Genomic DNA, 14,847 nt, shown 5'->3' on the forward strand with positions numbered 1-14,847 from the left:
ATGTCTATCATTCTTTATATACATTCCTTGAAGAATTTCAAAGTTCACGCTCCCCACTTTCCCTCCCTTTCTTCTTTTTTGTCGCCTTCGCCACAAGCATTAGACCCCAGGGGATGAGGTGGAAAACGAAGAGGAGAAAACCCAGAAACGGTCATCCTTTACCAGCAGCCCCTCAGCTGCGGCCATTTTAAGCATGGGGGGTGGCGGGAAGGGGGAACTAGAGGTGTTGCGTTTTGCTGGAAATTAGCTACACCTTTTCGTGCCTACGTTTAAGGGCTGGCCTCCTTCGGGAAGTAGGGAGTCCCAGAGAAAAGGTGGTGGTCGTGGACTGAACGTTTGCAGCGAGGTGGGTTTGCACCACTGGTTGCCGAAGCGCTGCGAGACGAGAAAGCATTGACCGCAGCAACAAGAGCCTGCAACCGGGGGGAAGGGAAGCGAAGTCAAGCCTGGCTCGGTCTGGTTCATTCTTCCTCGCCGCCCCGCCTTTGGGTGGCTGGCAGGCGGGCGGGCGGGCAGCGGAGCAGCCAGCGCGACTGCTCCGGCCTCCGTCGAATTACTCGGGGGCTGTGGCTGGCGCCGCCGGACAAAATAAGGAAAGGCGGGCGCGAGGAAGGGAGCCGGGGCGGCTTCTCTCCTTCTCCTCCTCTCTCCCTCTCCCCCTTTCTGTGTGTGCCGTGTGTGCTTCCTTCTCCCTCTCCGCGTTATACAGGCCTAGTTGCGCGACTGGACCCTGGCTGGTGAGGTGCGCTGGAGTCGCCTTCCTTTCCACCCCCACCTCCGGTCGACTCAGACGTGCTAAGTCAGCCTCGGCTGCGGCGAGCGAAGGTGAAGAAGGCGCAGGCCAGGAGGAGAGGCCTAGCGCCGTCCCTGAGGCGCCGGTGCCTGGGCCAGAAGCGACTCCTCGCCGCGATGGTCTGAGCGCCGAGAAGCGGCCGAGCGAAGATGGCTGGCGGCGGCGGCGGCGGCAGCGGCAGAAGGGTCGAGGATTTCGGGCCGAGCCCCTTTCTCGACGGTAAGTGCGTTCATTAGGACAGGAGGAGGCCGTCTGTGGCGCCAATTCTGAACACGCTTGAATGGGAGCGAGCCCTATTGAACCGGGTGGGACTTACTTCCGAGTAGTCGTGCCTAGGATTACGATGGAGGAGTTCCCCCCCTGTCGGCGTGCGGGGGGCGGTATGCATTATACGGTTGCGGGGAGGGCTGTGGGGTGAGGGGTAACGGGGATGAGGCGGCCGTGCGGCTCTTAAGGTGAGGGGGAAGAAGGTACGTGCAGGAGGGGGATGTAGAGGCTTTGGGGGGAGTGTAGTGGTGGGCGGCTGACAGGTTAGTGTTTAGGTCAGAACTGAAGCTGATTGAGTTAAGGTACTTTTATGGACGGCGGCTGGCTGTGGTTAGACTCTATGGGCAGTGGTTTTTGCTTGCCATCTATTTCCAGCCCTTGCCTATTATTGGTATGCTTTTAAACTTCTCAGTTTTTAGCTTTGAAAAGTGTGAAATGCTAACTTGAAGATGTTGAGAAGGAAAAACAGGGAAATCTAAGGTGAGAACGTTGCCTTCTAGAGTTATATATTTATATATTCATACCTACTGCACCTGGAAAAAGAGTTATTTTGAGCACAATCCTGTACATGTTTACCTGGAAGTAAGTTCCGGTGTACTTAATGGGACTTACTCTCACAGAAGTATGTAAGAATTGCAGCCATAATTATGATTGTTAAAGTACCTTTACAGCACTGTATCTAAGAACAATAAAAAGTTTATAAGGAACTAGTACAGTTATCTAAAATAATTCTATTCCTTAATAGAATATAAAGCCTTAGTAAACTATGCAAACATGCATGTGATAACTCAGCATTCTGGGGATAATGAAACATACGTTCTAATGTTCCCTCTACACAGATCTGTCACGGGAGAGAGTTTCAAAGGATAGCAAGTTTTTGTTAAAGGCTGTGCACACTTTTTAACTACAATATATTCAAATATCACATTTACTCATTAGATACTCATGTATTTTCAATATATTACTTTTACTGATTTGTTCCTTGAAATCAGATAATAAGGTTCCATGCTGATGCTTCAGATTGGAAAGCAAAATAATCTAAGGGAAGGTTCATACATTTCATCTTCTTTGTACAAAGATCTCGGTGAGAAGACACTGAGTTGTCATAATGTTCAAAGAGTAGCATGACTATCTTATCTTATGGTTGCATAAATTGGTTAGCACATAGGCATACTTAATGTAGGGATAATGTTCATAGTGTTAACAGTGCATTTTTGTACCCTCTTCATGTAGCTAAAATGTAACATGGGAAGCATCCCTAGATGCAGTGTTTTGGGCAATGTAGCAGTGCAGTGTCAGAAAATGACAATGCATTATTGAAGCAAGCTGTAAGGGGAAACTTAATCTTGATTCCCAAATGCAATCATCCACATTGGTGGCTTGAATGGGATGTGGAAAGCTGTTCATGTGAAACAACTCTCCATGCTTTTGTGGCAGTTTTAACCACACAAGTGCAAGTTGTACTTCAAAAGGGAAAACTTTCAAACTCCTCGGTTTGGGGCGGGGGGGGACGGGACTGAATGAATCTGGCGTGAAGTAATTCCTCTCTTATAAGGATGTTTAGCTTGTTGTCCAGAAACAAATTTTGCCACAGATCTTGTACCTTTAAGAATTCTGGAATTTGTTAAATTACACTTTCACATTTACATTTCGTTCTATGAATTTGGTTTATATTCTGATTATAACACTGGACTGTGAAACAGGATCAAACTGTGAAGTCCTTGCAGGAGGGCTTATTGGACAAAGTCCATTAAGTCTGAATTGGGCCAATAAGTAGATATTGAGGGCAAGAAAAGTGTAGGCTACACCTACATGTTCTTGAGATATGTTGGAAAAAAATCACTGCTTCAGAGGTGCCTTACTGATAGTGCAGAAGAGCAGCAGTGGGATTGAATAGAACAGTTCAGAATGTAATTACAAGTCCCGTAGCACCTAGAGAGCATCTGGAGTGGCATAGGATGTTTTAGATATTTTCTCCGTACCTCTATAAGAGCTACAAGTACTGAGAAGGAGATCTGAACATGAATTTTCCCTTGCATATCCTCATCTTCCCTCCAGGCTTCCTGGGAAAGTTTCTCTTAAGAGATCACATGATCCTGTCAACTGATAGGTGAAGTCAGAGAGGGAGAAGAGTGGGCATGGGGGTGGGTGGAGCAGGGAGGCAGCAGTATGCAATACCCTGTGGGCTCTCCAGTCTCTTTCTCACATGCCAAAAGGCAAGCCACCAGGTCTAGCTGCATTTTGCATTTTAAATGGAGAAAATTGTTTCTATCCTCCTTTTGACCTGCCTGACTCTGGACAGGAAGGACATAGGCTAGGCGGAGACTTCTGAATCGGAGCCCTCTTCTGTTGCATTGTGCCCTAAGTTTACATTCTTAATTTGTCATCTCAACAGATATCTCCTGCAGTATGAAAAGCTTCTGGATGAGCCTTAAGACTTAGTATAAGTCAGCATCTATGGAATGCCCTCCCCAAGGAGGCTTACCTGGTGTTTACACTGTTCTCTTTTTGGCATTTGGTGACTACATTTCTCCCAGGAATTTTGAATTTTACTGTTAATGACTGCTTTTATGTGGTTACATTGTAATTGTTCCTCTGTTGGTTGTTGCTTGTTTTTTTTTGTAGTGTATTGTTATTGGTTTAGCTTTGTAATCTGTTTTGTTATTAGGTAAAGTAAAATATGTAAAAATATTTATTTCATGTTGCATTTCATTTTAGTCGATCTGGGTTCTAGTCCCCGCTCAGCCATGGAGCCAACTGGGTGACTTTGGGCTAGTAACAGACTCTCAGCCCAACCTACCTCACAGGGTTGTTGTGGGGATAAGATGGAGGAGGAGATGTAAGCTGCCTTGAGCCCTTTGTAGGAAAAAGGCAGGATATAAATCGAAAAATAAAAATAAATAAATAAATACTGATTCACTACTGCAGTAGTAGGAAACCAGTTTTTCTCCAAATGCTTTAGCTTAGAATTCCCATAAACCCCAGCCATGATGTGCCAGTGGTGATAAATTATAGAAGTGATAGTTGAAAATATCTGGAGATTTTGATATATCTTTTGACATGAAACAAACATGCTTTTTGCTCAATAAGATGCAACTTAAGAGCCATAGATGCAGCAGCTGAATACCAAGGTGTCAATCCACTGATTAGGATTTTATGGTGATGCCTGTGGCAGGTTTTTAAATTCCCAAAGGTGCCTGTCGGTCCAAAAAAGTTGGAGACTCCTGTTCTAGGAGAATACATGAGATATCGTTTAGTTCTAAGACCATCTGAAGATTTGGGTTGTTTCATTATTACATAGCAACAGCAAGCAGCATGTACAGTTTTGTAAGCTATAAGTATGTTTTTTGAGGAAACACACTAGTTCATAGTGACCAGCTTTTGGTGACTGGGGAGCATTTTTATGAATGAATCGTGTTTATGGCTATGGTATACATTTCATATAATGGACTCTGTTAACAATGACTGGGCCACCAAGTGTATTGGATATATTTTTACCTTACCGAAGCACTCTTCCCAGTAATTGTGGTTAATTTACAATTAGAATGAACAGAATCAAGAGGACATGAGACATCAGTTGGATCTTTGTCATAGGGAAGAAGGAAGTGACTTCTAGGAAGATATTACTCTTTTCTGTAGCTAATGCCTGTTTTATACCTTAGAATGACCATGATTCCTGTTACTTTATGAATACTTGTGTTCTATAAGAACTGATAATTTCTAAAATACAGTAGCTTTAAGATTAATTCTAGCATTCCAGTACATCACAGGATTGCTTGTGTGTGTAACATGGAAACTTGGAAAATGAACATAATTAACTTAATAAATTGAATTTCCAATTTTCTGTCATATTTTAGTATAGCTTATGCAGACAGGATGGCATAAAGATTGTATGTAGGCAGTTAAGATGACAAGGGGAGGGAGCAGGTTTAGCACTCCATCTCTTTGCCCCCACCCCCTTTAGTTCTGCTGATAAAAATTGTTGACCAGTAACCTGCTTTAGGAAAATGCTATAAAATTTGCCCCACTCTTCTGACATTGGATGACCCAGCTACTATTGACAAATTACTGCATGAACAATAATATCATTTAGAAGGTTGCTCTGTGGTAGCCATGGGCCTGCAATACTTTCATGCCTCCATGCATGGTCTGAGAATGAAGCATAGTTTCTGAGCTAAGGGTGAGGGGCATTCTGGGAAGTGTGCTTCCCAGTGTCCACTTTGAGGAAATATGGGACAGAGCTGCCTTAGTAAGATCAAGACATGCACCTGCATCATAGCCAGTCAAAGATAATGGCCTAAGCAGTGGATGAGACAAAGGTATCCATCTTTTACATACTTGATAATATGTAAAAAGGAAGCTTGTGATTCTAAATTATTTTTGGTGGTAAGGGGAGTGGATTGATAGAAAAAGTGAATTATGTTTAGCACATTTTGTTAACTTTAGTCTCTGTACCAAGTAGTAACTTCCTTGGCAACCATTTCGCATTTTGGAAACCAGCCTCCCACTTTAAGAAACATGGCTTTAATAATATTCCCTACAGTGCTGTTGTAGTGCAATGCTAATACACTTTGTACTGAGAACTGTTGTTAGACGCCCAATGAGAGAACAGTTACCAGTATTTTCCCTTCAAATACTTATTTCAGATTTATGTGAGAAGATGTACTTTAGGCATTGGTTCTAGTTGTTACTATGGATCTGCTAGGCCCTGCTGAGAAGGGAGAGGAAATTAATTGGGCCCACTGAAGGGTAAAGTAGACATTATGGAGAACACTCTGATACCACCAGCCTTTTACTATCATTTCCTGTTATTAGTGGTAGGGATCCCCAGAAGTAAGAGTGGGAGACTTAAAGGAGGAGGAGGAAACCAGTTCCTGGTCCACATTTTCTAGTGTGTTCTTGCTGCTTCTAAGATTCTTCTCACCCCAAACCACTTTCCATTTCCCTGATTTTGCTTGCTCCAATATGCTGTTTGAATCATGGCCAAACTCCTAGTATTTGCTCCCCCCATAGAAACTGAATTGCAAGTTACTTTGTTCCCTACAATTAAAGATTCTCAGCCCTCCTGTGCACATCAGTTTAACCAATCAACACCACTGGCTTCATCTCAATGGGCATAATGTAATCAGATTGAATTTAGTTTTCTGTAACAATTGACTAATAGTTTGTTTGTTTTTTTGGCATATTTTAAAACAAAGTTTCTCTCACTGTGCTTCTGAATTGATATAGATAGTAAGGTGGTGTATACACTATAGTTTGATGGCATACTTAATATGTCAGTAGCTCTTCTCCATCAGTGGAGTTTTTGATAAATGTATACACTTAACCTGGATTGAAATCATTTCCCTAGGCCCATAAAGTCAATTGAATGGTAAAATTGATTAGGCCAGTTGGAAACTTGTTTCTGTTCTAGCAATTTTCACTTCTTAGAATAAAAATAAAGGATGGGACATCTGTTCAAATAAGAATGGATTTTTAAAGTAAGAGAAGATTATCAAAGTATTGCAAGTAGTTAGCCTTGCATTATTCTAATTTTCCTTTATACATGTTTTATTTACTAAACATTTCCTTTCAATATTAAGCAGCAGCCACATTTATAAATGTTGCAGTGGCTTGATAGTTCAGCTGTGGGAATCCAGATTTATATTTCATCCAAATACTGGTTCAGGTGCTACAGCAACCTGAAATTCTGGTTGATTAGAGATCTCAGCAGGACAGAAAAGTGAACATTGGGTGTTGTGGGTAATCACTGCTTTGCAATAGTGTTTCAGAATCTTAGCTTAATTGCATGCTGCAGTGAGCGACTTTACTAAGCTAAAAATACAAATAGTACAAAATACCTGGAGGCTTTGGTTTATCAGGAAAGTGATTATATAGGAGAAATAAACCTTCCAGGAAATGTCAGATTTGGTTTTGTTAGAACTCAAATAAAAGTAGTATATTAGAATACATCCAGCTAGCAGCTAGGACACTAACATAATTTCAGAAGATGAAAGAACAACCATTTAAAATCGTTTCTTTTGAAAATAGCAACAAATTTATGAATTAAAGTAATTCAGTCATAATATAAAAAGTGGCATGAGAGATAGATAATGTGCCCTTAACAGGGAGAATCTATAATCTAACTAGACTTGTCCAATTAGTGAAGTGCATTCAGTCCATATTTTAGAACCCCTTTGGCTTCAGGATTACCTAGAACAGGGACCATATTAATTTTTTGGTACCAAATCCTTGGCTATGGCCAAGATGACTATCAGAATCTGTGTTGACTGGTTTCTTGGTGAGGTTTCTTTCTCTTTCCAACACTTGGTTGTCTTCAAGAATAGCTTTTTGTGAATAGAGACACTGGACTTTTCTGAATGTTCAGCACTTTTTCCTCCTGTTTGTGGAAGACATGTTGACTCCAGAACAATCCAGCAAGTTCTTTAAAGGCCCTCTTGGCTTCTTGAAAGATTCCTTGCATATAGTTGGACTGCCCAAAGGAATATTTTAGGGATTTATAGTGTGTAATGGATGCCTTTTTGTTCTGTATATATACTATTTTGTAACCAGCATTGCCCATTCTTTATGTACAGTGAAAACATTTGACAAACATCAAAGTACCACATATAGTCCAGTAGAGAAAACATAGTGCTGATCCTGTGATATAAGCTGCCCTGTTCCTTCCAGAACTTCTACTGCTTTAGGGCTATTTCAAATATGCATTATTATTAATAGGGAAAGCACAGTATCTTTTTTTAGTTGTACTGGCATCTGGATCTTAAAAGTAGGCATGCTAGATCAATTGTACTTAGGGTGACAAAGGTGTGGGTGAATGCCACCTGCAGCAGTAACCTTGAAAGTAATTTTCAAGGTTATATATCACAGCCTGACTTGGTCTGCTGTCAGAGAGAACTCACAGCTTTGAACATTCTGAACTGATAAAGACATACTATTACATCAAACTGAAGTTAAGGAGCTATGCTGTCAAACACATAAGAGTGGAATTCTGTCTTTGACAGGCGAACTTCTGTGAGGTAGTCTTTGCCTACCTTGTGCCCTCCAAATGTTCTGATCTACCTTTTCCATTAGCACCAGCCAGCATGGCCAATTGTTAAGCTGAAGTCTAAAACATCTGGAGGGTATCAGGTTGGTAGCAGCTGGTACAAGGGCTCAAGTGACAAACTCTGGAAATTATGGCAGAAATTACTTTTGAGAAACGTACAGTTTTAATCATCCACAAAGCAATTTAAGGATTTTTAGCCAACACATTTCCTATAACTTGATATATCCAGTGAATGTACAGATTGGATTGTTTGCAAAGTTATGATTGTAAATAGATACATGCCCATACCCCTTTATAATAGTCCAACCAAATTGTCATTTTTAATTTGTATTAACAATAGCTGGAGTTTGGTGCAATGTTGTGAGTTCTGTGATTTTCATTTGGAAGTTGTGGATCAGTCTTTTAGATCTGGTATGTCTTACAGCCTTCCTTAATTTGGTATCCTCCAGGTGTTTTGGACTATGGCTCTCATGACTTGTGACCATTCTGAGCTGATTGGTGCTGAGGGCTATTGATGCCCCAAACATCTGGAGGGCATCAGATTGGAGAAGGCTGTTTTATTAGTTAATATTGCTGGTGACTTTAAAATTCTACAAAATAATTGTCCTACTGTTGCCCAAAATAAACCTTTAAAACACACAGCAGGTGAGCTAGTGTTCTTTGAATATTACTTGAAATATTTAGGATAACTTGAAAGTCCTCTTGAGATCTCAACAGCAACAATATAGTACAGTGCTAATAGTGATTCACATTTTCTTCCCTTGGTTCATATGGATATGCAAGCTTAGTAGGAAACTTGAGTACCATGAAATGTGTGCATACATATGTCAGGAATTTTAATTCATAACCGCATGCAAGTTGTCCCATTCTAATTTCACAGATCTTGTTAAAGTACATGAATTTAGGGTAAGGCCACTTGTATAACATGCTTTTCCCAAGTTGCTACTGGGGAGCGATTTGTAGATTCCCCTTTTAAATAAGTGTGTTCTTTTAAATTAAACATAAAAAGACAGTACTTGTTTGGCAAATTGATGCATTACTTTTTAGTGCTGTTCTTGTTTTATTTGCTGACTAATAGCATAACACTGTTGCTAGAGTGTTGGTTTGTATATGAGGGTACTGAGTAACTTTAGGCAAGTTTGTATCTTGTGATCTAGGATATTCTACAAGTTGTAGAATAATAGAGAAATTGTAGATAAATTCTTAAGCTCAAATGGCTAAATGATAAACTAAAGTAATGTTTAAAATATTGCCTTGCCACTGTCAGCTAAAACGGTGTGATTATTAACTATAAAGATTGTTCAATTAAGTATTGATTGGTGATTTGACTTAGAGCCGAAATTGAACCTAACTTATTTTTGTTTCAGCTTTGGATAAATCACAGTCCAAACGGGATGGAGGTTTTAAAAATAGCTGGAGCTTTGATCATTCAGAAGAAAGTGAAGGAGATACAGAGAAAGAGTAAGGATATTTTTATCTAGGCTATTGAAATTAATATGTGGACAATTCTAGTAATTCATTAATAAACTGAGCTTACCCCTCAGAATTCTAATATGGAAACATAATAGTATAATTTATATACACATGAGATATATACATTCATGTATTATTTGAAGGGTGTTACCAGGTTTGTTAATTTTGCAATATGCTATACATAAACAAATATTAGGGTAACTATCACTCCTATTAGAAATGAATCCATTCTTAGTTTGGGCTTAAAACAGTTAAGCCAGGGATTTTATAAATGCCTTAAACAGTTGATGAGTTGGAATTATTAGACTTTGGAAGAAGCATAGGCTAAAGAATGAAGTTTATAGATTGCTGTTATGCAACTCTAAATATTGTGGGGCTTTTTAACTCCTGTCTATGTCAGTGATGGACAACTTGTGATCATCCATATGCTGGACTCAGTGTAGTCATTGATCAGGGATGATAGGAGTTGTAGTATTAGTGTTTTACTGACATTCTGTGTCCTGTATTATTTCTGTATTTCCTCTGATAGAAAAGAATTAAGGAACAGCTACTGATAACCTAGATGTTTATTGAAAATAATGAGCAACTACTGATAACTTAAATATTTATCATAAACAATTAGCTAATTGGATTTGATCAGAAGAGCATTTTAAAATGAACTTTTAGCCTTGTTACTATCTCAGTGACAAGTGAGCCTAAAAAAATAGAGTGATTCTGCATTGTGAAGAAGCTCAGAATAGTCTATTTTTTGTTCTGCATTTTTTCTTAAAAGGTGAGAATCTATGAACAGAAAGACATGTATGCCTTTGAAATTCAGCACCTTTGTGTGCAGATCAATGTTCACAGTGGCATTCTAACTTTGGTACATGTAATGATACATGCTGTATATCTCATATGAAATAAGGACAGATCGAGATGGCGGGGTGGGGAGAGGAGAGAAAATAGAATTGGTTGAATGAAAAGGAAATAAGTGTGTGTGTGTTGGGTAGAATAGAAATGATTTATAAATTAGGAACAATCTGCATACCTCACTCACTGCAGCTTATTGTGCTATACTGAATATTGCATTATGGACCTTAAAGAGTGTAGTTTTGGGAGTAGACTCAAAGTGAATATGGAAGTAGCCTTGAACATATTTAGTTCTTCATGGTTTCTGTGCATCACCCCTATGGGGCTCTGCTCCTGTGTGAGGAACTCTGCTGCCTTGGTTCTGCTTCAGTAGGTGTTGTGGTTGCTTTGGGGATGCTTCTTTTCCTTTACAAAAGTGTTTTTCTTTCTATCCAACTGCTCAGGTTTATTCAATATTTTCTATTAATATTGTTCTTCCTGTTAATTTTTAAATGTTTTTTCTTTGTTTTTTTCTTTTCTTCTGATCTTTGATTGTTTTCCTCCATAGGCATCTTCGGTCCATATGGCCTTAAAGGAACTTTTCCATAAATGGTGTGATGGAGGAGTGCATTTCCTCTAACAAATGGCACAATGCTTCTGATGCCAGAGTTTACTGATACTCTTGACTGTCCAAAAAGTTGTCAAAAAAGTGTGGACTCCTAAGAGTTCTGATTCCCAAAAGATGACAAAGGAATCTAAGGCTGCTGCTGCTTTTGCTATTACTATTACTATTATTAATTTCATTTCTATACTGCCTCACAGTCAAAGCTCTTTGGGCAGTATAGTTCTACATTCAGCACCCCATTGCATTCACTTTTCATACCTCCTCTCCTGGATTCTCTGGTAACAATGGTATTGTAATCTGTGCTAACTCCTCAGCTAGGTTAATTGACTTTGCCATCAGAAAGTAAAATTTGAGACTAAATCCCTCCTCAGGAGCAGTATGTCAGCAATCACCAGTATGGTGTAGTGCTGAGAACAGTCTCCAGATGTATCAAATGTTTGATGCTTAGATCACAGGGGAGGTAAGCACAGACAGTTATATCATTGGTATCCCTTTTTGTTATCACTCTGACTAGGATGGATGATCTGACTATTTTCTTCCCTCCATTACACCTCTTCTTGAGATGATTAGTAGCAGAGTTACTGTAATCACTCAAGATATCCCCTTGTTATCTTTATCTTGGTACCAACAACTGCATCCTTCAATGATGCTCTTGGGCCCACTTCTGGAGGCTATATTCTAAACCCTACCACCTTCTAGAGCACTGATCATGCTGGCTCCATGCTGTTCATCTTAAGCATTACCCCCCATGCATGATAACATGTGCCTGTCAGCACTCCACTGAACTGTGATCTATTACCTACACTGTTGACATCCACCACTATTATGTGCTGGAATCATGACCACTGGATGTAGAAGTTTGTGCATCTGATTCCATCTCTTGTTCTTCCATGACACTTTCTGTTTCTTCTCTGGATGTAGCAGTTGGCATGCAACCTGCCTCTCTGACAGAAGATTTTAGCCTTTTCTGACCGAATCCTTTGTTTGGTTCATTTGAAACACAGCCGCCAACGTTGTGGGTCACAAGGCCCAGTGCTTCATAATGTATCCATGAAGGCATTAGCACTAGTTATTTTCCTTTCCTTCTTGCTCTTCTGCGTATGGTGCAACGATCTTGGAAATTGACTTTCTCTGTGACAACTTCTAAGCAGCTAGAATATAGGTACCTTGTACAAGAAAAGGATGCCTCTTCCTTTTAACTTAACTTTGATTGAACTCCATCATTGCAGAGTATTTGCAATCAAAGTAATTCAGGATACATTTTTCATCCATAGACAAAAGACATCTCTATTCAATAGCTTCATTGGGCCTGTGTGTGGCAAATTTCAGGCAGCAATGTCATGGCATCAACTTCTGGAAGAAAGTTGTCTCTGCAACTGAAGATCAGAGAGATGTGGTTTGCATTTTCTGGTCATGACATTTTCTCGTATGTTGCTCCTGACAACAAATTAATATTATGAGACAGCAAGTCAGTTGTGATGCCAGAGACATGGTGGGCATGGCATGATGGCACTCAGAAAGCATGTCTAGTTAAGATCTGCAGGTTTGACCCAGCCAGGTCCCATACAGAAGACTATTGACAGGGATGGTCTGTTTAATGCCAGAACAAATGAGACCATGGATTATTTGCCAAAACAAATAGGGCAGCTCAAAAGATAGGCCTTGGGCAGTTAGCCTCAGTATAAGCAGAGAAGATGGTCACAACAGCCCACTACTCATCAGCATCAATTCCAAAGTGATGAAGCCAGTAAGCATGGGCTGTTCTGAAAAAATCATCTTGAACAGATATTGTGCCAATGACAGGAAAGTGGACCTTCCTGTTAAATGCCGTTTTTAACATTCTTCCTCAGTTTTTTTTTCTTTTCCCCCCTCTTTTTGGAACTCACCTGTCATTTTTCTTCCTCATATCAATTACTGTCACACGTGATTCTTGGTTTCATAGTATGTTTAGGATGGTTAGCAGATCGAGTTTAGCATCCTCCCTCTTTGGGCAGCCTTAGGGTCAAGCTGCCTTTGCTAGAGTTGCATTGATTCCTTCTTAGCAAAAGGAGCTGTTCAGCCTAGAACGCTGTCATGGTTAGAGGATGGATTCTACTCTTGAAACTTAACAGTGCCAAAGGAGAATTGGGGGACTTCAGCTGATTTTAGATCATTGTGATATTAACCTCTTTATAACACCCAAAAGTGTCTGTATGACAACAGTTAACAGCTATCCCAGGAACTGTAGCAATGGGTTTGAATTATGCCTATTTTCATATTGTAGTGGAAAGAAAGTGGAGGAAGGAACAAGAGGAACAGCTATCCATGACTTGATAATAGCCAACAGACAAAATGGGCAAAGTAGCAGGGACCTAGTGGACAAAGTGGCAGCTACAAGAACTCTGGGGGAAGTGACCAAGCCATACATGAATTCTTGATTCTAAAGGAAGCAACAGCCAAATGTAGCCAAAGACGTACCCTGGACTTAGGAAAGCCAAGTTTAAAAAACTCTGAACAATGATAAGTAAAGTCCCATGGCAAGTGACTGTAATGAGAAGAGGAGTCCAAGATGGGTGGGGATTTTTTAAAAAGGAAATTTTAAAGGCACCATCACAAGCAATTCTAGCAAGGAAAAGGGGGTAGAAGAAACCAGAAGCAGCTCATGTAGCTTCACAAAACAGCTTAGAGATGATCTGAAAAAAATGAACATGTATAGGAAGTGGAAGGAAGGACAGACTACAAAGGAAGGATAGAGGCAGGTAGCACAGAATTGCAGGGATGGCATCAGGAAGGCCAACCCTAGGGAAAAACTGAGGCTAGTGAGGGATGCTAAAAGCAACAAAAAGTCTTCTTCAGGTATGTCCAGAGTAAAAGAAAAAATAATGGGGGTTCAACTTCTCAATGTGGATGGCAAAATGGTAACAGATGATAAAGAAAAGGCAGAAGTGCTCAATTCCTACTTGGACTCAGTCTTCTCCCAAAAGAATATCAAGCTGATGGAGCAGGATGGCAGCTCAAGATTGATAGGCAAATGGTTAAAAATCATCTAATTGGATTGAATGAGTTCAAATCTGCAGGGGCCATGAACTTTATTCTAGATTCATAAAAGAGCTGGCAGAGGAACTCTCAGAACCTCTCCCTATTATCTTTGAGAAATCATGGAAGGCAAGGGAAGTGCCAGATGACTGGATACAGGCAACTGTTGCTCTTATCTTCAAGAAAGGAAGAAAGAATCTGGGAACTACTGACCAGTCAGTATGACATCAATACCTGGGAAAATTCTGGAGCAGATTACAAAGCATTCAGTCTGCAAACACCTTGAAAGAAGTCCAACATGGACTTCTCAAGATTAAATCCTGCCAGACTGATCTGATTTCATTTTTTGATTGTATAACCTCCCTGATGAACTGACTCTGTTCCCTGCATTCCCTTATCTTGACTTTGGCAAAGCTTTTGACAATGTGTCCCATGATATCCTGATTAGCAAACTAACCAAAAGCGAGTTAGATGAAAGAACTATTGGGGGATCTGAAGCTGGCTATAGAATCAGACTCAGTACTTCTCAATGGCACCTTCTCAAAACTGAGGAGAGGTTACAAGTGGGGTGCTGCAGGGTTCAGTTTTTGACCCAGTGTTCTTCAACACATTTATTAATGATTTGGATGAAGAAGTTCATGGTATACTTATCAACTTTGCAGATGACAGAAAAGTGTGTGAGTTAGTTAAATACTCTGGAAAGAAAGACAGAAAGAAGATTCAAGGTGATCTTAATAGGTTGGAGCACTGAAATGAAAACAATGAAATTCAATAAGGACAAATGCCAAGTTCTGCATCCAG

At 40.2% G+C, this 14,847-nt stretch overlaps 1 protein-coding gene across 6 annotated transcripts in view; it reads left to right on the forward strand.

The window, feature by feature from the left end:
* The first annotated feature begins 297 nt into the window (after window positions 1-297).
* SENP6 (SUMO specific peptidase 6) overlaps window positions 298-14,847 on the forward strand; it is a 64,020-nt gene continuing 49,470 nt past the window's right edge. For 3 of the 6 annotated variants that reach the window (XM_044421622.1, XM_044421624.1, XM_044421625.1), the window contains exons 1-2: window positions 302-1,012; window positions 9,473-9,566. In XM_044421622.1, coding sequence (XP_044277557.1) covers window positions 943-1,012; window positions 9,473-9,566 — 164 coding nt within the window. In that variant the 5' untranslated portion in view covers window positions 302-942. Of the gene's footprint in view, window positions 1,013-9,472; window positions 9,567-14,847 lie in introns of all 6 variants that reach the window. The other 3 variants (XM_044421627.1, XM_044421623.1, XM_044421626.1) reach the window with 3 other exon arrangements.

Source organism: Varanus komodoensis, unplaced genomic scaffold, assembly GCF_004798865.1.
Source record: "Varanus komodoensis strain SLA01 unplaced genomic scaffold, ASM479886v1 scaffold12, whole genome shotgun sequence".
NCBI lineage: Eukaryota > Metazoa > Chordata > Lepidosauria > Squamata > Varanidae > Varanus > Varanus komodoensis.